This window comes from Sorex araneus, chromosome 4 (genome assembly GCF_027595985.1).
Source record: "Sorex araneus isolate mSorAra2 chromosome 4, mSorAra2.pri, whole genome shotgun sequence".
NCBI classification, from domain to species: domain Eukaryota; kingdom Metazoa; phylum Chordata; class Mammalia; order Eulipotyphla; family Soricidae; genus Sorex; species Sorex araneus.
Genome location: NC_073305.1, coordinates 49,520,476 through 49,546,120, shown reverse-complemented (window position 1 = coordinate 49,546,120; position 25,645 = coordinate 49,520,476). Strand labels below are relative to the sequence as shown.

Here is a 25,645-nt window from a genome sequence, read left to right as displayed (position 1 = left end):
CCATGTTTCCTCTGGGTGAGATAAAAGGATGCCACCCTTTCTGTTGGTAGGGTTAGGAGCCCAAGTGGTAGCCTGGGCACAAGGCAATACCCACCCTATGTCTATAAATACAGGGAGGGTTCATATAGGGGTACATTCTGATAGGGGTACGTGTTACGCCATTTGGTTAAAGACAAGGTGGTGGAATCTTGACTTTCTCTTTAGCAGATCATGGTCTTCTCATTCAGAGAAAGTATTTAAACTTAAGTGCCAGGAAACTCATTCTGGGCTGGCTTTAGATTCCTTTTCAGATGGCACCTCGAGCTGGTCTGATTTGTTCTAGCTCTTATAAGACTGCATGGAAACTGGTTTAGGACCTTGGTATTTGTTTCCATTTCCAATAAGATATCCAGGAGATAGCCTCACGCCTGGACGTGTTTGGGGCTCATACTGCCCCACTTGGCCAATGGAAGGGAGCTGCATCCCTAGCCCCCCAAAATGAGCAAAACGGGCTGTTGTGCAGCTGAAAATACTTCTGTAAGGGGAGATGCCCCCTCCCAAACTAAGTGCACCCTGAGAACAGAAAAGAGAATCTGGGCTGGAGAGGTAGATGCCATCAACCTGAGTTGGATTCTCATCACTGCAAAGTTTCCCTGAGCCCCACCAGGAGTGATCCCTGAGCACTGAGCCAGGAACAAGCCCTGAGCACCACTGAGTGGGGTCCAACTTCCCCTGCCCCCCCCCCAAAAAAAAGTCTCCTTTTTGTATCTCACACTATACCAGGCCCAGAACAGAGAGCCTGGTATAGTGTAACACAAATGGCTGGGTATTCCTTACCTCTCAGGGAGGGAGGCTAGGTTCCCCCTGTTACCAGCAAAGAAAAACCAGGCTGTGGGATTCAAAGCACCTTGACCACGGTTACAGGGCTCTGGCCAACAGAGAGCAAGCGAGCCCAGGGTTGCGGAAATCAAACACCTGCTCTTGTGCGGGATGGCTTTCCACCCTCGGAATTTGGGCTGTGCAGAAGAGGCCCGGGTGGGATCCCCACAGCTGTCCCCATTTTTACCTGCATGGCCAAGCAGAGTGTGTTGAGCATGATGAGGACAAACATCATGTATTCGAAAGGCGAGGAGTTCACCACGTACCAGAACTTGTACTGGTAGGGGTTTTTGGGGATGTATCTCCGCAAGGGACGTGCCTTCAAGGCGTATTCCACACACTGGCGCTGCAAGGGCAGAAAAGAGCGAGGCGGGGCCCTGAGCAGGGGCCTCCGTAGAAGGAGCATGTGGCGGGCAGGGGAGGATGGGAACCAACTGGGGCATCCCCACCCCGACCCCCCACCACTCCCTGGCAAAGGGAACCCACCTCCCTACGCCTCTGCCTCACCATCCGCAGAGGAACCCTGGGGGCCAGTAGTCTCTGATTTGGATCTATTTCGATTAGCCAAAAGCCGATTCCATAGCTGGGCACCGCCTTGCCTCAGCCCTCGGGGATGAAATGGAGTGGTGAGACCCAGGCCCACCCGGGTGCCCAGGCAGCAGATGCTGCAGCATTCTGCCCATATGGATACCCCCCGGGGAAGGCAGGCGAGCAGGAGAGGCACGGACAGCCCCGGGAAGCAGAGGCTGGACTACTCTGCAGGGCTGCAGAGAGAACACTTGAGACCTCTCAGGAGCCGAGGCATCAGGTGCCAGTCAGGGGAGGGCGCCTCTCAGAACCCGGGGTCACGGCCCAGACTGGTGGCTGGACTGAGCGAGGTTTGGTTCCTGCCCAGACCACCATGCTGCCCACTCATGGCACCTGTGTCCACCTTGCAGCAGGCCCAGAGGGAGCCTCGGGCTCAGCGTCTAGGCCCTGGACCTCCCACTGGGAGTCTGGGTTCTGGCTTCCGACAGGCCCCCAGGTCCAGGCCCGGCTATGGGAGACCTCACATGTTCACTCCACATTCTGACTCCAGCCTACTGGAGGCCTCAAGTGCAGCCTGGCTGCCAGGGCTCTGAGGCACTCCTTTCCTTGGGGGAGGGCAGAGCCGGCCAGGCCTGGGTCTCTTACCACGGGTGGCAGGGGCAGGGTCGCCCTAGAATGGCGGGGAAGAGCTCCCACTCTCCCACCCCATGTGACCCCCATGGGGACCAACCGCCTCACCCAGCTGCTGCCACCTCCCCCAAGGAAGCCCAGGCAGGCAGGTGACTGGTTCACAGTGTCACTATCAGATGCCGCTGTTAGAGGCCTGGGGATGGGGGCTCTGAACCGCAGACTGCCTCCTCAGGCTGAGCGGAACCTCAGAAACAACCCAGAGCTGCCTTCACGGAGAGATAAGGGGCGACTGAGAGGAGGAAGGCTGCATGCACAGTCCTCGTGCGGATGGACTGCATCGTTCTCAGTCTCCAGTTCAAAGCTTTCCTGGCAAGGGGACAAGGGACAAGGGGCTTCCTCCTCCGCAACAGCGCTCACCCAGGGGGCTGGTGGCAATAGCTGGAGAATTTGGGGGCTGTTGCTACTAGAGTCTGGCGGGCAGAGGCCAAGGATGCTGACAGACACCCTACTGAGCACAGCCATGGGGGCCCGAGCCACAGCACAGCGGGAAAAGCTCTTGCCTCAAACGCAGTCAACCCCAGTCTGATGCCTGGCACCCCAGAGGGTCTCCTGAGCCCAACCGGGAGGAAGTCCTGAGCACTGCTGGGTGTGTGCCCCCTAAATAAAAACCCTCCCCAAATACCCCCGAAATCCATTCGCAGACTAGAATGATTTGGGGTGAAAGGTCAACAGTGCTGAAAGTGAAGAGGGACAAGGCTTTCCCCTGAGCAGGGGCAGCGGGAGTGTCCGGTGTCCAGCTGCGTGGCCCACTGTGACTTCGAGCTGTCATTAGCAGGTCTTGGTAGGGCAGGCAGCCCCCAGTGCTCTGAGCCCTTGGCCTCAGGCCCAGGGTGGGCTTCACAGAGGCCAAGAACCTAGTGGGGGGGCTAGGGGGAACCCCTTATCCACAACAGGGACCCCAGCTGGGCGTGTCTGGTTCAGGTACAAGTGTCAGGCCCCGTGGCGAGCAGGTAGGGCACCCTGGTGGGGCTGGGGGCTCATTTCTCTCTGGTCCGAGGGAGCAGGGCCCAAACAGTGTGTGACTTTAACCTGATTTTTGTCCAGCTCACAGTTCTTATACTCTTTCTCCCCCTGCTCCTGAAAGGTGACAATGACAAAGCCCACAAAGATGTTCATCATGAAGAAAGCCACAATGATGATGTAGATGATGAAGAAGATGGAGATCTCCACGCGGTAGTTGTAGATGGGGCCGACATTCTCTCCGTTTGAGTCGATGGCTTTATACAGCAGCCTGCAGGGCAGAGGGACTGAATGAGCACTGCTCGCTGAGCACTCTCTGCTCCCCGCCCCCCTCCCAGCAGCCTGCCTAGCCCTGCCCTGCTGCATCCCACCCCCAGGGTGTGTCCCCATGCTGTGGGTCCCTGGGAACACTGAATGTCAGACTCACAGCCAGCCCGCCGCCCATGGCTCCTGCATCCCAGCCTCCCAAAGGCAGCCCCTCTAGCCTCCGCCCAGCCCCTGGATCTATTCCTTGAAGGATCATTTTTCAGGATCGGAAAAACATGAAATTTGACTGTGACCCACCATGAGCCTCCTGCTGACGAGGGAAAGACGATGCGAGCACCAGCTGCGAGATGCTGGGGGAACCGAAAACTATAGATAGTGGCAAAGGTTTTTTCCAAAGAAAAAAAGAGGTTCCCTAAACTAAAATAAACTAAAATTAAGCAGATGCCAAGGAGAACTCCAAATAGGAAGAGGGAAATCCAACTCCACACTCCAGCTTTGGGGCAGCCCCATCCTGACGCCGATGCAATCCTTCTGGGTTACCCGCCCCACGATGCCTGCCTGGTGCCAGCCACGCACACAGGCTCTGGGAAAGGTGGACATGACCACAGTGCCTTTGTCTGGAAGCTCACAGACCAAAGGTCACGATCCTCGGGGCAGAACTGAAGTGGAACCTGCTCCTCCAAGTCCCCAGCTCCAAGTCTGATGAGTTCCCCTGGGTGGCCACATCCTGAGTGAGCTATAGCTTAGCCACACACTCCAGGCCACTTTAGTCAGCTGGGCCAGGTCCGACAAGAAATGCTCCTTCCAGCTGCCCCGCCACTCTCGGAGGATCCCGGGAACTCTTTTGGCTGCTTTCACGAGTCCCTGCTGGTGCAGCTCTTGAGCCCCCTGGACTGGGTGACCTGTGAGGTCCCTCCAGGGTTCCTAGAGGCAACGGCTTTGGATACTCAGTCCAGACAATGGCAACGGACTGATGCCAGGGGACCTAGCGCTCCCCAGAGAATAGTACAGATTAATAATTTACCACTGGCCGGCCTTGGGGGTGTGGGTTGCCATTAGAAACCTTTAAGGAGAATAAGCTTTGTTTCTGTTTAGAGAGCTTAAAGACTCTGAGTTTGTGATCCCTGAAGCTGTAAGTTGTTGCGCAACCATTAATCTTCCCCCTTGCCTCCCCTTACCATATGCCCTCATCCGGTACACACTGTGTTCCTTTTGCCTCTATATAAATCACTGCTTGCCCCGAATAAACTTGTCAATCGACCACTAATCATTGGTCGGCATCTGTTGGTTCCCAGTCAGTAGTTCATGTCTGCGTCTATGAACTATCACTCTTAGTCCGTGTTGGAATTGGCTCATCGCTCCCAGGTGACATGCACTGCCAGACAGTGACAGATGCTCACAGGTACCCAGAGGGAACCAGCCTGTTCGCCCCATTTCAGTTCTTCTGGTCCCAGATTCCTGACATTCGGGACTCCACTTATGTCCCAAAAATTGGGTGGTGGAGGCTGGCAGTGGTATGGCACAGAGAGCTGAGGGTAAGAAAGCACGGGAGACCCTCCTCATATTCCACCTTCTTCCTTCTCTCCACTTGTCTTACTTCACCCATCAAAATAGGAGCCATTTAAAAGTAACCCTTCCTTGCCATGCTTAGGACTCTATTCTGTACGACACTCTGAATCGGAAAGGGGACCAAGTCATGTGTACGCCTCAGCCCCTCAGATGGCACACCGTGTGAGTCGGCATCACAAGCACCTTGGATGAGTGAGCCATCGACAAAAGCACTGGCACCACAGCATCCGCTGTGCTGGGAAGGGGGGCATGGGAGCTAGGACACCCAGAGACCTGCTGCAGATGAGTGGACCAGTTACACCCACATGACAGGCAGACAGGAGCCGGCATACGCAGGCCTCTGGGAACTCCCCATGCCCACCCCGATGCGTTCCCCAGGAGCCAGCTGAGAGGAACCCCTGCCTGGGGACCCACCCCTGACCCCACGTCACAGATCCAAGAATCCAGTCTGCTGGCCACAAAGACTAATCAGAGAGAGAGAGGCCCTGTGGACCAAAGAACAATTACTTACGGGCCCAAAGTGACCAAGTGCTGGGACAAGTCCAGCCATTGGAAAGCATCTGGACTTGCACCAGGAGGAAAGGTGCAGTCGTGAACGCTCCCCCCCCCCACCCTCCCCGGGAGACACGCACCCCTCTGTACTCACTCAGGCCAGCCCTCAAATGTGGACACGGTGAAAAGTGCCATCATGGCAGACAGGACATTGTCAAAATTGAAGTCGCTGTTTTGCCAGATCCTCTCCCGGACCACGGGGTTATCAACATCCCCGTCCTTGTAGAGGATGAAAAGGCCCCTGCGGAGGAAAACAAGAGGGGCTTATCCCACCTCTCCTTGGCGCAGGCACAGATACCCTGTTCACCCCTTTGCCATGGTCACTCTCAGAGTCCGTGGGCGACAGCCTGAGCAGGTCCTGCCAGCTCTTCTTGGGTCCAGCACCTCACCAGTTCTGCCCTGCACTTATTTTGCTTGGCACTTCAAAGAATCGGCTGCTAAACTGGTCTGGAGCACTCCAGAGCAAGTGGGAAGATGCCCAACAAAAGCTGGTTAATTTAAAACAATAAGGTGGAAGCAGATATCATTTCCATGGGCTCAGGTCCCTATGGACACATCCAAAGCTGTGGCTTTGGAGAATTCCGATGCTCTGGGAAATGCTGCATTTCACAGCATCATCATCACCACTTCTCTGTCACACACTGCTTCAGTTCAAAAATTATAATCTTTTTAAAAAGTTTCGCAGAATGTGACACTGTGGTGAAATATGGTGTGCTCAGGAGAAGCCCTCTAGTTTGCATTTGTACGTTAATCAAATTGCTCTTTGCTTATTAGCAATACTCCAAATTTTGGTTCCCAGGGAATTCTACAAATTCCGGCCCCCAGGATTTCTAACAGAATTTCATCTCTGCAAAGCACCGCATGTCTGAGCCACTGGGGAAGAAGGGCCATGCAATGCCCCGTGTCATTCCCTGAACCCTGCAGACTGGGCAGAGGTGCCCCTGTTGGTGGGTGCACAGCAACAACCAGACTGTCATGGGTGCCCTTGGACCCCCAACAGCCACAGCCAGACTACAGTGGGTGCCCCTGAAACCCCACATTTGCAGAACCGAGTTAGCCACTGTCTTGGCAAGTGCCACTGGAGAGCAATGGTGGGGGGGTGAGGTGTTGGGAGGCGGGGGGCATGGGGGCTGCCCTGCAGTATCTTGGCTGGCTCTCGGTCATGGATAGAAATAGGGCCCAAGTGCGGGTAAGTGATGGGCCAAGAAAACAGCAGGGGCTGGAAGAGGGTGAGCGAATTCTGAACAGAGCGCTGAACTTCTGGGCCTGATTTAAGGAGAAACCACCCATGTGGCTGTAGGTAGGCCTTTCCAGGAGGGGATTCCACAGCAGATGCTTTTAGATTTTAGGGCGTCCCCCCACCTCCAGCTTACTGATTCAACACCAAAAACATCAAAAGCTTCACCCACTGTCCGGAGGGGTAATAAAGACCTTTGGGCCAGACAGAGGAGGCACTTGTAGGTGTGCGGTTGTACAAAAATGCCACTGACCTTCACAGCTTGCACTAGTCCTTCCTGTCACTTCCAAGACAACAAAACCCCTGTCCTTGCTCCATCCAGAGGCTGAGCACACATGCCTTCTTGGGCCCACGGAGAGCGCCCCGAAATGCCGGCACGTGCAAACCCCAGGGCTTTCCTCCCTGTCCCCGAGCCTGACTCAAGCATCCAGGAGGCTCACCTGCATTCCTCAGGGTTACTTTTGGCTTCGTCCGTGCAGCGATAGAACTTGCCCTGGTGTGGAACAGGCAGTCAGAGGTAGGCTTCTTCCCAGCCCCACCCCAGCCCCCGCCCTGCGCTGCCCCTGGGAACCAGCCAGGCTTTGGGACTCTGAGCACAGGGTCATCTGTGTACCTTGAACAGCTGGACCCCGATGCAGGCAAACATGAACTGGAGGAGGGTGGTGACGATCATGATGTTGCCGATGGTCCGGATGGCCACAAAGACGCACTGGACGACATGCTGGGGAGAAGGGCGGGAGAGGTTAATAGTCACAGCCTGGGGCTGATGGGCAGCTAATGCACGTCAAGAATTTGGCAAATTTTTATGTGATTTGTCTGATCCTGTGCTGTCTCAGTCTCTCAGGTAGTGATTGGCTGGGAGTCAGTCTTAGCACCTCACAGACTGGGACCAGCACTCCACAAATGGACCCCTTTGCCAGTTCCTCTGGAAAGTTTAGTCAGTGGAAAAGGAGGGACACAGCATGGTCTGGGCCAGAGGACTAAGGCTCTTCTGTAAAACAACTTAGGAAAATGCGACCTCCCACCCCACCACGGTCATTTGGATCATCTACATGAGACTCTTCTTTGTTTTAAAAGCAAAACAAATCAATTAAACTTGCTGGAGATGGGAGATTCGGGCTGAAAGTAGACTACAGACCAAACATGATGGCCACTTAATACCTCTATTGCAAACCACAACACCCAAAAGGAGAGAGAGAGAGAGCAAAAGGGAATGCCCCACCACAGAGGCGGGGTGGGGTGGAGGGGATGGAGTAGGGGTGGTGGGAGGGATGCTGGGACCATTGGTGGTGGAAAATGGGCACTGGTGGAGGGATGGGTACTCGATCATTGTATGACTGAAATGCAAGCATGAAAGTTTATAAATCTGTAACTGTACCTTATGGTGATTCAATAATAAATTTTTTTTAATGCGATTCAAAAAAGACAGTAATATGAGTCAGAGAAATACTGCATGGATTCAGGTGCGTTCCATGCATGTGGTTGACCCCCATTCAATCCGAGTGACCCCTAGCAGAGTTAGGAGTAACCCCAGAGCATGGCCAGGTGTAGCCCACCCCAGCCCACAAAGTAATTAATGAACAGCAACCAAGTGAGGTATCTTCAATGAACAAAACTCAACAGCATAACTCATTTGTAAAAGCCTTCCCCGAGCAAAGCACCAAGAGCAGTGTCCTCTGCTGAGTGATAACCCACAGTTCTTCAGGCTGCAGCCCAGCCGTGGCCCAGCAGAGCCAGCATGACAGCCAGGCTGCCCAGACGCCACCCAGCCCACAGCCGCAGCGTCCAAACCTTCAGTCCTTTGGCTCTGTTGATCGCCCGGAGGGGCCGCAAGACTCGGAGGACCCTCAGAATCTTCACCACGGAAATGGCACTAGATCTGAGGCAAAGAGAGGGGAGGAAAGCAAGTAGGACAGTGGGACTCAATCTCTGGAGGGTCTCTTTCTGGTTTTTGCTTTAATAACACGTGGAGCCGAGCCATCTCTGGGGGGGAGGGGGGCTACCAGGGCCATGGGTTATTCCTCCCAGTGACTCCAAAGCCAGACCCACTGGCCTGCGTGGGGCCTCAACTAGGCAGGAATCACTGTGTTGGAATTGACTTTGTCTTTTTGGCCAGAGGTAAATTCTAGGCAACACTTGGCTTTGAGGCGCCAGTTTTGGCTGTTAGGTTAGGAGAACCGCTGTGATACTTTGGTGCTGGGCTTCTCCTCCGACCAGGAGTCCTTTCTTTGAGAAAGAGAGGGGCTTGCAGCAACAGTGGGTAGGGTGTTTGCATTTGCCAGTGGCTGTCCTGGGTTTAATCCCTTACACCCCTGAGCATAACCAGGTCTCCTGAGCATAACCAGGAGTAATTCCTGAGCACAGAGTCAGGAGTACACCCTGAACACCTCTGGGTGTGGCCCCCAAACCAAAACACACACACACACATACACACACACACACACACACACACACGAATGATACGAAGAAGGCAGGCAACTGCAAACCAGCATGGCAATAGCAACAGAGCTTGGGAAGCACCTTGGGGATGCTGGGAAGGCTCCCCGTGAAGCTGGGAGCAGGGGGGCAGGTGGTTGGCTGGACTAAGAACAGCACACAAGAAGGCACGAATGAGAATGCAGCTCGGGGGACACGTATGGGGGTGGAGGGCACTGAACCCCTGAAGAGGGAGGTACCGCTGCCCGTGCACGGACACTAGAAATACACTGGTGTGCGTGTGTGTCCAGGGGATGCCTGCAGGGCGGCAGTGGGGGTGGGGAGGGCTGACAGAGAAGGCTGGTCCCGAACCCTCTGAGGGAGACGGCCTCCCTGCTTCCCTGCGGTGCCTGTGCTCTCTAAGGGGGTAATGGGTGGTCAGCGCCTCCTGCAGGCGGGGTGGGGGAGGGGCTCCAATACGCTCAGGGGCGTCCCCGCACAGACTCCTGGCTATGGAGAGCCGGGCTAGTCCCTAGAGGAATGTCATAACTGCGAGGGACAGGCCCTGGGCCCTGGCTGGCAGATTGCTGAGAGTTAGAGAGACCCACAAGGGCCAGCAGACAGACCCCAGGACCCAGGGACGCCTCCAATAGCCAAGGTGAAAGGGCCTGGCAGCGCCACTGTATCCTCATTCATTTTTTTGGGGGGGGGAGGGATGGGGAGAAGGGGCCACACCTGGCAATGCTCAGGGGGGGTTTACTCCTATCTCTGCACTCGGGAGTTACTCTGGGTGGTGCTCAGGGGATATACAGGATGCTGGGGACGGAGCCCAGGTTGTCTGCATGCAAGGCCAGTGCCCTCCCCACAGTACTATCACTCCACCCCAACCCCCGGCCCCTTTCATTGAGGAGGGGAATACTGCTCCTGAGAGGCCTTGGAGGACTCAGGCTGGAACCTGGCTTCCCTCCCCCTTATGGAGACAGTTTTCACCCTCTCTTAGAAGCGAATGTCACAGAGAGTGAGAAGAGATACCCCAGGGAGTCCCATGCAGGAAACGAAAATGGGAAATCAAGCAGTAGCTGCCCATGCTGTCTGGCATGGGTGCAAACACAACTTTCCTGGAAATGAAAGGTGATCACAACGCCTGGCCCGTGTTGGAATTCCTCACAACAACCCTCCCAACCAACAAACAGCCAGACAGACACACACAGCAGAATACTCACTGGATCCCAAAGGAGACAAGAGACACCCCGACAACCAGCATGTCCAGCAAGTTGAAGTAGTTCCGGCAGAAAGCCCCTTTGTGGAGGAAGGCTCCAAACGTCGTCATCTGCGAGGAGAGCCGGGAGTGAATGACCTGCTCGTCTCCCCAGCGGGGCAAGAAACCTGGGCTCTCTCCAAAACCTTGAGGGAAACCTGACTTTCTTAACAGTGTTGAGGAAGCCAGAGACATAAAGCACAGGGCTGAGAGAGAGTGGTCTGTTTAAATGTGGACAAAGGGGGTCGGAGAGATTGTAGAGCAAACAGCCTTGCCTATGGTGACCCTGGTTCAATCCCTGTCACTACATATGGTCCCCTGAGTCCCACTAGAAATGCTCCCTGAGCTAGCCGAGCCAGGAATAAGCCCTGAGCACCTCTGGGTCTGACCCCAAAACAAAGATAAAGGGTGGCGGATTTCTAAAGCATTTTTAAAAGGTAGAGATCATCTTTTCCTGGGGAAGGACTGTCACCTGCACCACTGTCCTGTGGGAACCTGGAGGCAAGCCTTTGAGTGGACATTCATACATGTCCTCATGGGCTCCCCAACCCCCAATCTCAGAACCAAACAAATATGTACGTGCCCTTGGGAAGCCCCAGGACACAGGGGCAGGGTTCACACTGCCAAAACATCATGTCCAGCTAAATCCAACAAACAAGGACATGGGGCTGAGCTGCATCTGGCCGAACCCAAGTTCCTGGTCTGCCAGGAGACCCACGTGTCCCAGAAGTGGGGCCTTACCAAGTCGAATGCAGATGAGTTTACTCATATGGTGGCTGAAAACCGGCCCAGCTGAGACGACTGTGGGGCCAAACTGTCGAATGAGTCCCTAACTGCTGGACAAACGGCAGGTCCTACATCCCTGAGAGCCTGTGTAGTTTCTGAGTCCCTGCTCCCCTCTCCCATTTAATCATGATTCCCATCTCCAAATTTGGACCACTAAGAGACCAGTTTATGACAGCAATGACAAATCTCACGGTGAATCCATCGTTGGCACATCTCAAGGACAGCTTCGCTCTGCCTTGGGGCAGGTCCAGGTGGCCAGACTTATCAGGACGTCACTGTTGCTCAGATCACCTGGCCTGTCCCTTCATCTTGGTCCCACCCAACCCCAGGGAGAAACTACAGTTGCATCCCAGCCTTCCCCGGTCCGTGAGGGGGCTGCAGAAAAAGATGAAGCCCACCAGAAGTGTGCACGTTTTCCCAGGTGGGTCCCTTCCTGATCCTGAGGGGTTTTAGCATTTCATTCATTTATTAATTGTTATACTGCAGTGCTGGGGATCCAACCCAGGGCCTTGCGTGTGTGAGGCATGTGCTCTAGCACTGAGTTGCATCCAAGCCCTGGTCTCTCTACTCTGAGTTGCTCGCTCTCCACCATGCCTGAAACACCGGGCGCGCCACATGATGTGTGCTACTGGCGAAAGAAAAGAGAGTTTGCTGAGGAAGCTTCTTGGAGGAAACAGCTAAATGTAAAGAGTTATTTCAAATGAAAAAAAAGGAAGGTGGAGGGAGGCTCAGTTACAGAAGATGCAGAGTTCGGAAAGAATCATGCCAAGCTTTGCAACGTTGCCAAAGCTTACTGCTTTTATTGCTTATAAAAATGGCAATTTCACATGGTGGAACCAAGTCAGGGAACAGCCCTGCTGAGCTCCTCAGCCCACCAGAGACCACCACTTCAGCCCATAGCTGCTCTGGGGATTTTCTGAATCCTTATTGCTTTCAGCTTAATTTTCCAGTCTCTAAAATGAAGAACAACTTGAAACACTTAAGTCATTGAGGCATAGACACTGAAATTTAAAAAAAGTCATCACTGATTTTTATTTCTTCCTTCTTTGGGGGTCACACCCAGTAGTGCTCAGAGCTTACAATCCTGGCTCTGGGCTCGGGGATCACTCCTGGTGGGGTTTAAGGGGCCATAAAGGGTGCCAGGGATCACACCTGGGCTGGCTGCGTGCAAGGCAAGTGCCTTACTTCTGTGCTATCACTCTGGCCCTTTCCTTTTTCTTTTTAGGCAATCCTGTAACCTCATGTCCCATGACCCACGAGCATGTGTACTCTCTTTTTCTCTCTGTAAATATACATATATGATATATATGTGTATACCTATCTATTTATATAAAATCAGAGTGTGTATCTAAGTATCAGAGTAAGTGGAACCTTTCTCCAAATGGTTTAAATAGGAAAAATTACCAAAAATGACAACCAATCAGCAGTTCTGAGTCAAGCAGTGGCCCGTGAGTGTCCCTGCTCCCAGTAAGGGTGGTGTATCTCTCCTGGGCTGTATCTCTCCACCCACACATGTCACACCAAGACTGGGACAATGTCTTGCTCTGCAGAGAACTGTCAGCCAAGCTCTCAAGTTCACTGATGCAAAGGTAGGAAAATGAAATTATAAGTTCAGAAGATTTCAATTAATTTATTTAATGGTTTGGGGGCCGTATCTGGGGTTGCTTGTGGCTCTCACTCCTGGGTCTATGCTGAGGGATCCCTCCTGGTGGGCTCAAGGAACATATGTGATGCCAGGGATCAAACCTGGGTCAGTTGTGTGCCAGGCTAATGTCCTACCAGCTGTACTATGGCTACAGGCCCCAGCCCCCAGAGGATTCAACAAAGTTGGTTTTGTGCTGTTTGTATTAATTAAGAGAGAGAAAGAGAGAGAGAGAGAGAGAGAGAGAGAGAGAGAGAGAGAGAGAGAGAGAGAGAGAGAGAGAGAGAGGGGAAAGAAATACACCCTTCTCTGGCAATGTTACAGCTTCACTTGAGAGAAGATTTTGTAAAGAGCCCAAGTTCCAGAGTAGCTGTTTTACATAAAAAGTGTTGTTTTTCTGCCCCTCCTCCCCCACCTTCCAGGTTGCACACAAAAAAAACACCAAAACGGTTTATGGAAAATTGTAGCTAAAAGCCCTTGCTTCCCAGCTTGTCTCTGCATTAGGAGATGATGGTGAGACGGTTCCCATGGCCACGGTGTCCCAGGGCTACACCACTGAGCCAGTCTTGGGGGCAAGCCCCCACACTCAGTACTCAAACCGCATGCAGCAAGGGCGAGGATCGACTGTGGACTCATGGATGGACGTACATTAGCACGCCAGGCGTGCTCCTGTCATCGATGTAAATGTAAGCCCATCCATTACGACAGATAGAGAGCATCTTTACACGGATACGCCTGATTATCTTGCAAATCCTGTTGCAAGAAAATAGTGTGTTACTATTTTAGGTCATCAAAAACCAATTTCAACCATAGAAATGAGAAGCAGTGTCTTCCTTTCACAGGATAGGTGGTTTTCCTCTGACTTGGATATCAGGAAGAGGGAAGACAGTTCACACCAACAGGTGTATCTTATCGGCTGAAACATTCCAGAGGAATATTTTAAAAAGGAAAAAAAAGTCATTTCCAGTGACTGTTATGAAGCTAAAGTAGCTCTTACATGCATTCAAAGATTCACAAGAAATAGCCTAAAATTTATTTTGAAAAGTTGAAAAGTTCAGGGGAAAAAAAAAATCCTCAGGTTAAAAAAAAAAAAGTGTAGTCTGATCACAGAAGAACAAAAAACCAAAAATAGTCAAAAGCACTCCACTTTTGGCTGGAGCCACACGCAGGAGACGGCCCCAAAACACAGCTGGGCAACCTGTTACCTTCAAAAGGATCTCAAATGCAAAAGTACCCGTGAAGACATAATCTGCATAACCTAGCATCTGGAAGGTAAACAGAGAATGGCAATATTACTGGGACGGCGGCATCGGAGTATGTGAGGGTCAAAGAAGAGCCGTTACCTTTAACAGGATTTCAACAGTAAAGATGGCTGTGAAAGCATAGTCAAAGTAGCCCAGTATCTGCAAAGCACAACACGCAGCAATGAGACGGGAGCACCAGGCACCCCCTCAGCCACAACCTCTCGCCCCAGGGTCATGTCCCCTCATGCACGCTGGGAGCTATTCTCCCAGGATGAGCCTCTGCTCCCAACTCAGTGTAGAGATCCTCAAAGACAGTTCATCTGTTGGACCCAAAGGCAGAGATCAGGGAACACTTACCTCCTTTAAGCAATCCCGCGGACTCTCCCCCTTTTCATGTCTTACACATCCAGGGGCTCCTCTCTAAACACTCGGAACTGATTCTCATCACAGAGCACTGGTGGCCCCAGAAAAAGCCAGCGTGCGCACACACACACCACACACACACACACACACACACACACACACACACACACACAATTGGGATCTCTAGTACTGGCTGCATGAGATACAGTGCCGTCCAGTGGAGCTTCAGATTACTGGAGAGACATGCATAAAGATACCAATGGCTTCAGGAGAGGGACCGGAATCTTCCACCGGGTTGGCATCCTCATGACATTCCCTCAATACCTGCTCACTTAACCATGAAGTCAACACCTTCCCGCATTGGTGGTCCAGCTGGCTCAACCCAGCAGGAAGGGTCCCTCATCAGCTTCTGCCTGCCTGTCACTCCCAGAGTCTGTCTGTCTTTCCCAGAGCTGGTTTTTCACCTCACTGTCCTGACTCAAAGAACAGGCTGCCTGGAACCATCATTTCTGAGCTATCCTGTTAGTGTGGCTACAAACACCAGGTCCTCTGGCCGGGCGAGTCTTGCTAACTGACCCCTGCAGCAGATGCCGCTTCTCGTGAGAACCCTGGGGCCAGCAAAAGCAGGCAGGTGGGCCAGCAGCCACAGCTCTGCCCTCTCAACCAAGTGGTCCCAGAGAGACTCTTTGCCACAGAGACCAAGCTTTGCCCACGCCAAGAGGGTTTTCTTTTGTGGCTGCCTCTGTTCGTGATGGCTGTGGTCCACAGTGAAAAGAGCAGAGCGAGAGGGGAACACGGAGACCACACAGGACAATCCCCGTCATGCAAGAGACAAGGAAGTTGGGACAATGTGGCAGTGGGGGTGGGGCGAGGCTCAGGCCCCACTGTCATCAGCTGAGCACAGCATAGTGTAAGGGGCCTGTTTCCAGTCTGGAGTCCGCGCTCTGGGGGAGCAGCCTTCAGTGCTCTGCCCGTCAGACAGGCCTCAGCTCCAAAGGACAGCTCTCCCCAGCTGGTGGTCGCTTCTCCGTTTTCATTTCCCAAATGGGGTCCATTTCTCAGGTGTGTCAATTTTGCTAGGGCTCTTTGGCACGTTTGTTCCTCAGGCCCTGAAGGGTATTTCCAATACATTTCCAGGACTCACCCTACCTTCCCCCATATGGTCCCAAGCAGGACTGTTTAGGGGAACAGCAACTGGGGGCTCAGCAAGACTCCCACGCTACCCACCAGCTGCTGAGGCAGCAGGGAGGGAGGGGCATATCAGCTCCTGAGCCCAGTGTGTCGTTCCTGACTTGGCCTCCGCTCTCTCTCCCACTGAGCCCCCAGCTAAGGCAAGAGTCCAGTTAGTTTGTGAAGGAACAAAAGATCACACACTCACGGGCAGAAACAGTTGGGGCAGGCACTGGGGGAAAAAGAAGTTTAAGAAGCTCAAGTCCTCATCACACTAGATGAATACCTCCGCTGTCCATCAGAGTCCACTGATAAGAACAGAGTCCACTGATAAGATCTTATACTGACATGTTTGTTAAGTGGGTGGGTCTTTTAGTAAGTGTTCCTCATACACACACACCCCTTCCATATTTTTAAAGCACTAACCACGTTCTTGGGGAAAGTGGAGGAAGTTGACTCAGGAAGAAGTGATTATAATAATAATTTTTAAAATCTCATCAGCCCTCAAAGTAAACAATGTCAACATAAGTTGTTCTAGAGTTTAACTACTTAAACTGCAGGTCACAACGCAAAACGGGATCACATAACTGTAGGTGAGTAAGGTTTTAAAATACAGTTTTCTGTGATTTACTGTCAGTAAATGTTTGGTTTCTATGCCTGTTTTTCAAATTTCTATAGAGGGGGCGTGTGTAAAAGGTTTGCTGGTAAAAAGTGGCCATAAATAGAGAACATTGAAGAAGTCGTGCCTTAGATGAGCTCCTGACCCTGGAGGTCAAGCACACATTGTTCTCTATACCATGACACCCACCCCCTGCCACTTTTCCATGTGAGAATCTCACTTCTCTGGTGGAAATCAAGGACTTCGAACTCAGGCATGTAATAGCTCAGAGACAGATGGGGTATCCTCAGAAGGGCCTGTGAGCACAGAGAAGTGAGATCTTTCGCAGCTTTCCTGGGGGAAGCCCTTCCTCCCTGGCTTCCTCTTAGTCCACTCTGACCAGACCAGTCAGCTAGATGAGGTTTGCTGCTTCCGACCAAGAGTCTGGAAACGAGGTCCTGCCAGACACAGGGTTTCATGGCCCAAATCCCAGGGACACTAATCTGGGCCTTTGCCTCAATCTTCAAATTTCCCCAAATCGGATGGCCAGATAGAGGCCCCGCGTGGGTGAGGCTGGGATTCCCGGGTCTGGGCCCAGGGTGAACCCCTAAGATCCTGTGGGAAGTGGGGTGGGGGGGAGGGTGGTCTGCTGACCCCCTGGAATGGCTCCCGGCAAGATAGCCAGGCCATCCACAGGTGACCCAACTTCTCCGCTGTCTCCACTGCTGGAGCCGAGATGCTACGAGTGCCTGAGTCAGACCTAGCTGGCGAGGAGAGGCGCTACCATTACGGAGATACCAAACAGGAAACTCTCCTAGGAGTGCTGTCTCCTCAGCCACCGCTCGCCCTCTGCAACACACTCCTCTCCCCCACCTTCTCCAGTCCCGGCCCCTCAGCCTCCCCGCTTGTCCTTCTCCTCAGAGAGGGAACTAGCAGCGCGGTGAGTGAGGCTGTGAGGTGTGAGGCTGACAATGGTCATGGTCCCCAGCAGGGGATGGGCATGATGCCAGGGTGCACCCACCAGGCAGAAACCCCAACCTACGTAGATATGGGAACTCGACTGGGGAGAGGAAGGGGACCAAGGGGTCTGTGGCAGGGAACAAGGAGGAAGAGAAAGAGGACCACTGGTAGGTGAAAAGTGGCCATAAAGTATTAAAAATGAAGCTTAAGAATCCACGATTCACCTAAACCGCGCGGCCGCAGTATATCTCTTCATTCTCTTCATTCTCATCAGTGAAAAACTAATTATCAAATGTTTCCCTGTCAATAGGGCCATATTCTTGGGGGATAAATTCCAACAAGAATAGTGAGTTCTGTGTTGAAACTCCAACAACAATAGTGAGTTTTGTGTTGAAATATGGAATGTAATCAAGGTAAAAAGAAAAGGAAGTGAAAGTTATCAGTTATGCGGGGGGCGGGGTTGGGTGGTGGGGGGCGGGAGGTATACTGTTTTTTTTTTTTGGGTGGTGGAATATGGGCACTGGTGAAGGGATGGGTGTTTGAGCATTGTATAGCTGAGACACAAGCCTGAGAACTTTGTAACTTTCCACATGGTGATTCAATAAAATAAATTAAAAAAAAAAAGAATCCGCGATCCAGCCCAAAGGCAATAGAAATGAAGTGCAGGAGAATCAAGTCTTTAGCCGGAAGCTTGCCACAGGGACAGGGGTCTGGGGGGATAAATCAGGGGCAGGAATACAAAGGGGAAAGTGCCTGCCACCGAGGCAGGCTGGGACTGGCAGGTAAACTGGAGACACTGGTGGCGGGAAGTGGACACTGCTGAAGGGATTGGTGTTGGAACATGTGTGCCTGAAACGCAATCATAAATATCTTTGTAACTCACGGCAATTCAATTTAAAAAAATACACAATTTAGTAAAGAGTGTCCTGAGAGAACAAGCTGCTTTGGAAACTTGACATGTGAAAGACCCTGGCATGTAACCCCAGTGGTTCCAGAGGGCGAGCCCCCCAACCCGCCTCGCCTGCCTGTCCTTGCACAGGGGCTTACAGTGTTCCGGAAGGAGTGGCTCCGGATGGGGTCCTCAGCGGCCAGGGCAGCACTGCTCAGCATGATGAAGACGAGGATGAGGTTGGTGAAGATGTGGTGGTTGATTAGCTTGTGGCAGCCCACGCGGATCCTGGAGAGAAAGAGGGGAAGACACTGCCGTGCACACAGCCTCCAGCACCTGAGCCACGCCGCAGGGAGCGCTCGGGCAGAGGGCTCTGCATAGCTCCACCCGGAGAACCTGAGTGGCCTCACCATGAGCCCCTCCACACCCGAGACAGCTGAGCCCACCGGCCTGCCGTGCCACTATGTCCAGAAGGTGCTCCGGACACCGCCCACGGATTCCTTAAATGCAGATCATCATCCTTCGAAAGGAGAAACTATAGTGTATAAGGGAATTGTTGGGGATGGTACTTTGGCGGAGCTGGGGGAGTTAATCCCAGCATAGAGGCTGCTCCTGGGATGCTCAGGGCCAGGATCAAACCAGAGCCCAGTGCTCCTGCACGCAAAGTGGGTGCTCCAGTGCCCCTCACCCCCAGCTACCCCCAGCCACAAGCCATCTCCCTGGCCCTGGAAGAACTTCCAGAAGCTGCTCTCCACACCCTGTCTTTCTGATAGTGACTTGCTCCCCACCCTAACCCTGCTCTGAAGGCATCTGAGGTTGGGGGAGGGAGGGGGGGGAGTGTCAGCACAGTCACCCACCAAGAGTGACAGCATCACCTCTGCAGGGTGTGAGACTGTCAGCTATGGCGCCTGCATCAGGAGAGTGACCTGCACGAGCTGAGTCTGGAGCTGGCTCAGCATGCACCCTCCTGAGATGTGGAAGTGGAACTGTTCAGAGGGAGAAGTCTCGTCCTACGCACGCATCTCACAAGTCCCTTACTCCACTGCGTGGGAGGGTTGCACGGTGTCCTGCGGCCTCAGAAAGCCAGGCAGGACAGCCAGGCCCAGATACGACGATGGCTCCGAGGCCCTGACACAAGTCTGCTGCCCCTGATGCCGGCTCCCCTCCACTGGGACTGTCTAACAGTGCGCAGTGTTTCCTTTTCTGTACGGGCGAGGGAGAAGGGGAGGGCGCAGCTCCCACGTGGTGCTCAGGAGGCCCAATGAGAAGTTTGTGGCCACGTTCTACTTAGCATCATCTGCCTTCAGAAGTCCCACGTAGCTGACTCTTGTCCCCACTGGTGATTCCCAGCCAACCGGGCTGGTGGTTCAACACAAGGGCCCGGGAATGCTCAGGCCTTCCCTGTGATGCCAGGGGGTGACTGCATTTTCCCTGCTAGTGCATGAGGCCTCCCCAGCTGTATCTGGTGATGCTCAGATGACCCTGTGTGAGGAACCGGATCCAGGTTGAGCATATGCCAGTCATGCTCCTAATTGCTGTATTATCTCCCAGGCCAGACCATGTAAGGATTTTTTTGCACTACGGAATACATCTAGGTGTTCCTTTGAAAAGTTTTTCTTCATTTTCACTTTCAAAATTGGATACTCCCTGCTTCAAGCCCCCCTTCTGGGTGCTACTTAGTGCCAGGATGTGCCCCCAAGCAGGCCTGTGGCTGTATTCAAGGGAGACTTTCTAATGCAGTGAAGGCCAGAGAGCTCCAGGTGTGGGAGGGAATCAATCCATCCCTCGGATCTCGGTGAGCTGTTTCAGCAACACCATCGGAATAGATACGGTGTTCTCTCTCTCTCTCTCTCTCTCTCTCTCTCTCTCTCTCTCTCTCCCTCCCTCTCTCTCTCTCTCTCCCTCTCTCTCTCTCTCCTCTCTCCCTCCTCTCTCCCTCTCTCCCTCCTCTCTACCTCTCTCTCTCTCCTCTCTCCTCTCTCTCTCCTCTCTCCTCTCTCTCCCTCCTCTCTCTCTCTGTCTTTCTCTGTCTCCCTCTCTCTTTCTCTCTCTGTAAAGACACCTCAACTCTTGGCAGTGATGACCTGTGAAAGTATCATGAAGTTTCTTGCAGGGCCGAGACCCCTCCCCCTTGGCGTCTCCTGAGCTGTTTCACAGAGTTTATGTCTGACAACTAAGAACTACCTATGCCATTGAGAAATCTTGGTCCTCATTCATTTCCCCCAAACCCCAGATGATTCAAAACCTAGAAACCATGCTAGTAAATAAGTGTCTTCCTCTTGCAGGACTTGTAATCAGTGGGTTCCCAGGGCCGCCCCCCCTCATTATATCATGCGCTGTACTATTTTAATCAGCTGATCGCAGAGCTGAATGGAACAGCTCCCACCTATGGAACACCACCGAGCCGCCTTTGTCTTCTGCCAGGAAGCTCAGGAGGGGATAAGAGGCAGCTACGTGGATCTCTGAAGGCAGATGATGCTAAGTAGAACTTGGCCACAGACTTCTCATCCAACAGAGGGTTGTATCAGACCAGTTATCGTGATAGGATCCTTTCGGTGGAAAACTTTACTGGGGACAACTCACAGACCACCAGAGCCACAAGTGCCAACCACACAGCAGTACTTGGCCCAGCTGTTCCAGTGCCTGAGTCAGAGCCGCGAATGGTACTCCTCCCAGAACCTGTCATACCCTCAGCCCTGGCTTCCAGGGAGACAAGCAGAGAGGAACAAAAAGGATAAAGGCAAGGCTGTGGCCAAAGAGGATGTGTGTGTCTGTGTGTGTGTGTGTGTGTGTGTGTGACCCACCTTCCCTCACTCCATTCCCTGACCCTTGAGCAACCTGCAGGGTGAGACTCATGAGTGTTACAAAGGTGGATATTTACGGGTTGGTCTTGCTAAGAATGAAGAATGCGCTCCCTTCAGGAATGGGGGCGATCTTCTCCTTCATGTTCAACTCCGAGATCCTTCGAGGTCGGGGGCCAGCAGGAACCTCAGGTTCATCTTCTTCTTCCTCCTCTTCCTCTTCACCTACTTTAAATGACATGTTTATTTGTGTGTGTGTGTGTGTGTGTTGGGCGTGGGGGGTTGTTTATTAATAGGAATGAACTAAAGATGAACTAAAGAACATCTAGGTTTGGAAGATGGTCACATGAAATGTGACTTAGATTTTCACAGCATCCCTTTGTGCACTTGAGTCAAAGTCCTTCAGAATACAGACCAAATGAGAGGGGTCAGGGTGCTGGTACTGGAGGGAGTGGACGGAAGAAGGTCCCCAGAACCTAAGAACCTGAGTGTGGGTAAAACGTGGCAGGAGCCCTGCCACCTGCTGCTCACTGGGCTGGTTTGTCTCAGGTGAAAAGCTGTGTTGGTGACTTAAGTCACACAAACTCGGACTCGGGGCGCCCCTACCCCTCACACCTGCCATCTTGGACTACAGGGGCAGCAGGCACGTGCAAAGATGCCCTGGATCCTGGTAAGGACAGCAGCGATGGCCAAGCGTGTGTGAGCTTCCTGTTTGTGCTTTCTCTCCCCATAGCCTGCAACTTGGGCGACACAATCTGGCTGTGACCAAGAGAGAAAGCAGAGCTAGCCAACCCACCAGGGACCAGACCCAGGGGCTCGATAACGTCAGCAGCCCCAGGGACACCGTAGCTGGGCTGAGGGGCCAGTCTCAGCGGCTGAGTGACCCCCTTTTGTTCATGCGCCAGGGGCCCCAGTCCCATACCTGGCACGTCACAGGGTGGATAAGGGTCCTTGTCCTCATCTTCTTCTCGGTAGTCATCAATAGTCACCTAGGATGGCGGAGCGGGGCGGACTCTTAGTTCTGCACATGTCAGAGAGCCCCAGAGTGAAGATCCAACCCCACTGTCCAACTCGGGGCAGGAAGTTCTCTCCCAAGTGTGTGCTGCAGGTGACACGTGGGGATGAGAGAGGCCTCTCCATGGTGAGCCGGCTCATGTGCCCACCTCGGCTTCTCCCAGTTCTGCATGAGGGTTTTGGGTAACTGCATCTCGGGACTGGACTCCCCTGCTGGCTGCAACTGTGCTGGTCTTGCTCATTCCTGATGCAGTGTCTGACACACAACTCCTGCTCAGCAGGTGCACATGGACTCAATGAGCAGACAGATGAGTGAGTGGTCCAGAACTAAGTGGAGTGAAGTTTCCCAGGATGGTGAGATGCCCTCTGGGGCAGGCACCTACTGACAAGCCTCCACCCTGACACTGCAACAGGCTGGCTCTGACCATACCATTCCAACAAACAAGGGGCGACAGTACCACGGCAGGGGGGTTGCATTGTATGGAGCTGAACTGGGTCCAATATCCGGCATTCTATATGGTCCCCAGAGACCTACTAGGAATGATCCCTGAGCACACAGCCAGGAGTAATCAATCCCTGAGCACCAGGGGTGTGGCCCCAAAACCCAAACCAACCAACAAGCAGAAAACCCCAACAAAGAAATGATTAGGGGATCCCAATATTGATCTCCTCCCTTCTCTGGTGAAATACAGCCTAACTACACCAGCATCTACAACGGGGAGCTGTGCAAAGACCCAAAATATCACACAGGCACTTTGGCAGTGTGGGAAAAGCAGACATTTGTGGGGCAGAGTTGTGAAATCTTCTGGACCCCAACAGGGAAGAAGTGCTTCAGGGTACCTTGTTGTCGCTGTTGGCTATCTGGTTCACTTCGGGCTTATTGTTCTTTTTGTTCTCCAGGCTCTCTTTCCTACAGAGGAGAGAGCACAAGAAGCCAAGGAGTCACATTACCATGTATAAAAATGCTCGTCACGATTCTGAATCCACCGTGGCCCCATGAAGGACAGTCTTAGTTTGGAACATCACTAACAGTGGGAACGGAGCACAGCCCATAGGCAGAGCAGCCTGCGCGTGGTGACGAACTGGATTCATTACACGGATCATCTTATTAAAATTCTTATCCAAGACCTAAGCAGTGTGGGATGCACCACTTGCTTTGTGATGCCAAAATTAACCACAGAAATGCTCTAGGTGAGACATGTGACTCTCAGCTCTGGGGGAATGAGACCCCAGGGCCCAGTTTTGCCCCAGACTCCATCTTTCCTGGTCTGCTCCACAGGGCTGCTCCCCAGGTCCATTGCCGAGCCCTGTGGAGTCACAGTGACCATGAACTCTGCATGTCTTGACCGACTAGGCCTCACCTAGAAGGGCTCCCCGGAAAAACACCTCAGGAAAGGGGTTACCTGGCAATCTTTTTTCGTTCCTTTTCTTCAGCTTCCTCTTTTTGAGCAGTGTTCAGACTTTCAGCATCAGCCAAATTGTCCACAGCAATGGCCAAGAAGACATTCAGAAGAATGTCTAGTTTCGACATGTTAAGGGTACAACACATCCAGGCAGGTAACAACAGCTGCTCGGCCATGCAGCACCCCCTCGCCCCCCACCCACCACGTGCTTTGCAAAGCTGGTAGCAGATGACAAGCTCCTGGCTACACTCTTGGTAAAGACAGAGTACCTGTACTGCATCGTTCTGGGAAAGAATTCTGTGTGTCCTCCAAAGCTAACAAGCACAGGAGACGATCCAAAAAGAGACCAAATTTAGAGTCTGTAAAACCCCCTCTACCGATGAACATCAGCCCTTCCTTTCATGTGTCTACACATTTAGGTAGCTGGAGCAACGCTACACCCTGCCTAAAATAACCTATCAGAAACACAATGATTTTCAAAGGACTTTGACCTTTTGCTTTACGCATTTGTGTCTTTTCAAACGCACATGCACACCCACATACATACACACCAAGTTATAAACCTTCATGATCCTCTTACACAGGACAGGCTGCAGAGGCTTCATCCAAAAGGCCAGCAGGGTCTGTGGACACACCCTTCATTCATTCACCAGAAGCTCCCCCACCCAACACACACACACACACACACACACACACACACACACATTCACAAACTTTGACAGCAGGAGGCCTATGTGCTGCTGCAGGGCCAGACAAGTCCAGTGTGTGGACACCCTATGGCCCAGGCTCTGTCTCTGCCAGCTGCATCTGACATCCGCACATGGTAGAGACTTAGGGGACTGAGTAAGTCATTGGTTTTCTGATTCCTGCCATCATGCTGTGCGTGGACTCTGTGAATGGTGTAGAAAGTTCTGAATAAGCGTCCCAAGCCTAAGGATGGCTAAGTCCCGAGCAAGGCTCCCGAGCCAGAGGATGGCTGTTTTCCAATCTGTGAGCAGGGATATGTGTAAGAAGCCCAAGAACGAGAAGGCAGTAAGTCAAGTAAGTCATTCTCGGCCTGAGGCTCCTCTCTGCTGAGGCAGTTGCATACAAGGTTCTGGGAGCCTGGGAGATCAGGGCCAGGAGTGGCGCCCCACAGGCATAATGGCCTAGTGCAATCTGAAGCCTCAGGTGTGTTCCGGAACACGTAAACATGTGACCTCACTAGGGTGAGATGATGAAAGTGCTTCTGGGAGACACACGAATCCATTCAAGGCTTCAGAGAGAACAAGAGTGATTCAGGTTCACTCTCAATATGGAGACAATAAACATTTTTTTTAAATTTATTTTTGGGTTTTGGCCCACACCTAGCAGTGCTCAGGGGTTACTCCTGGCTCTGAACTCAGAGATCACTCTGACAGTGCTCAGGGGGCCAAATGGGATGCCCGGAGGCTGAATCAGGGCTGGCCACATACAAGGCAAGCACCCTACTTGATGTATTATTGTTTTCGCCCATGCTAAGTATGTTTTTTTTTTTTTTTAAACAGAGCCTTAGTAGGCCTGGGGAAGTGATCTGTCTTGAATTGGATGGCCAGGGTAAATTGAGCAGGGGTCTCACAGACATAGGGCACAGTGACTCAGCTAGGAACAAGTGCTTGACCAGCTGTGCTCACCACAGATGAGGCTAACAGAGAAGGAACACATCTCCAGGCTTGCAGTGATGTTCAACTCTTATGGTAATGAAAAGAAAATTCAGAGGAATAAGCCATCTGGAAGGTCTTACAAGTCTGTAAAGGACGCTTTCCAAGAGAAACACTCGTCATCTGTATGTTTGGGATGTCGCATTGACCTTTTAAACAGGGAAGGTTCTGGATTTATTCAAAAAGCTCTGCAAAGCATGCTCCATGTGCTGGGCACTAGGCTGGCCTGGGGTCACGAGAGGAAACACAACGGAAAGATGTTCAGCTCCCAGGGTCTACCCAGGCGAGCTCGAGGGCAGAGAACGTCAGCGAAGCATTTTGGGTAGATATGTGTGCCTGGAAGAAAATAGCATGTGGCCAAGTAGAGTGGCCAAGGGATAGGTCTCTGCAGACCACAGGCGGCCTATCGCTATGACTTGAATAAAGACTTGGTCATGAGGAAAGCAGAAAAAGAAAATGCTCATCAATCATCCAACCATGAGTGTATGCAAGACCCTGCAGTCTGAGCCACGAGGGCCGTGCATATAAAAAAGTTGTCCTCCATTAGGGGTACAGAGAAGGTCCCCCATAGGTGGCAGAGCTCACAGGTGGTGAGAGGCTTGCGGGGTCAGAGGGGTGGGCAGGGATTAGCAGAAGGGGTTCCCTGTGGGTAGATGTGGGAGCACAGCAGCACTTGGCACCATTTCTCTGAGTCGAGACAGAAGTTTCCAGAGAATGCATCAAAACACAAAAGACTCTCCTCGTGGGGAACCCTAGAAGTTT

The 25,645-nt window shown here is 52.6% G+C and overlaps 1 protein-coding gene across 1 annotated transcript in view; it reads right to left on the bottom strand.

Moving 5' to 3' along the window:
• The window catches only part of CACNA1D (calcium voltage-gated channel subunit alpha1 D), a 339,389-nt gene that overhangs the window by 67,478 nt on the left and 246,266 nt on the right, over window positions 1-25,645 (bottom strand). The window contains exons 17-29 of the mRNA XM_004615165.2: window positions 23,205-23,319; window positions 22,642-22,711; window positions 21,710-21,776; window positions 20,868-21,015; window positions 18,145-18,274; window positions 14,106-14,165; window positions 10,300-10,406; window positions 8,453-8,540; window positions 7,275-7,382; window positions 7,102-7,154; window positions 5,519-5,665; window positions 3,106-3,307; window positions 1,046-1,204 (exon numbers count right to left, since the gene is read on the bottom strand). Coding sequence (XP_004615222.1) covers window positions 1,046-1,204; window positions 3,106-3,307; window positions 5,519-5,665; window positions 7,102-7,154; window positions 7,275-7,382; window positions 8,453-8,540; window positions 10,300-10,406; window positions 14,106-14,165; window positions 18,145-18,274; window positions 20,868-21,015; window positions 21,710-21,776; window positions 22,642-22,711; window positions 23,205-23,319 — 1,454 coding nt within the window. The remainder of the gene's footprint in view (window positions 1-1,045; window positions 1,205-3,105; window positions 3,308-5,518; window positions 5,666-7,101; window positions 7,155-7,274; window positions 7,383-8,452; window positions 8,541-10,299; window positions 10,407-14,105; window positions 14,166-18,144; window positions 18,275-20,867; window positions 21,016-21,709; window positions 21,777-22,641; window positions 22,712-23,204; window positions 23,320-25,645) is intronic.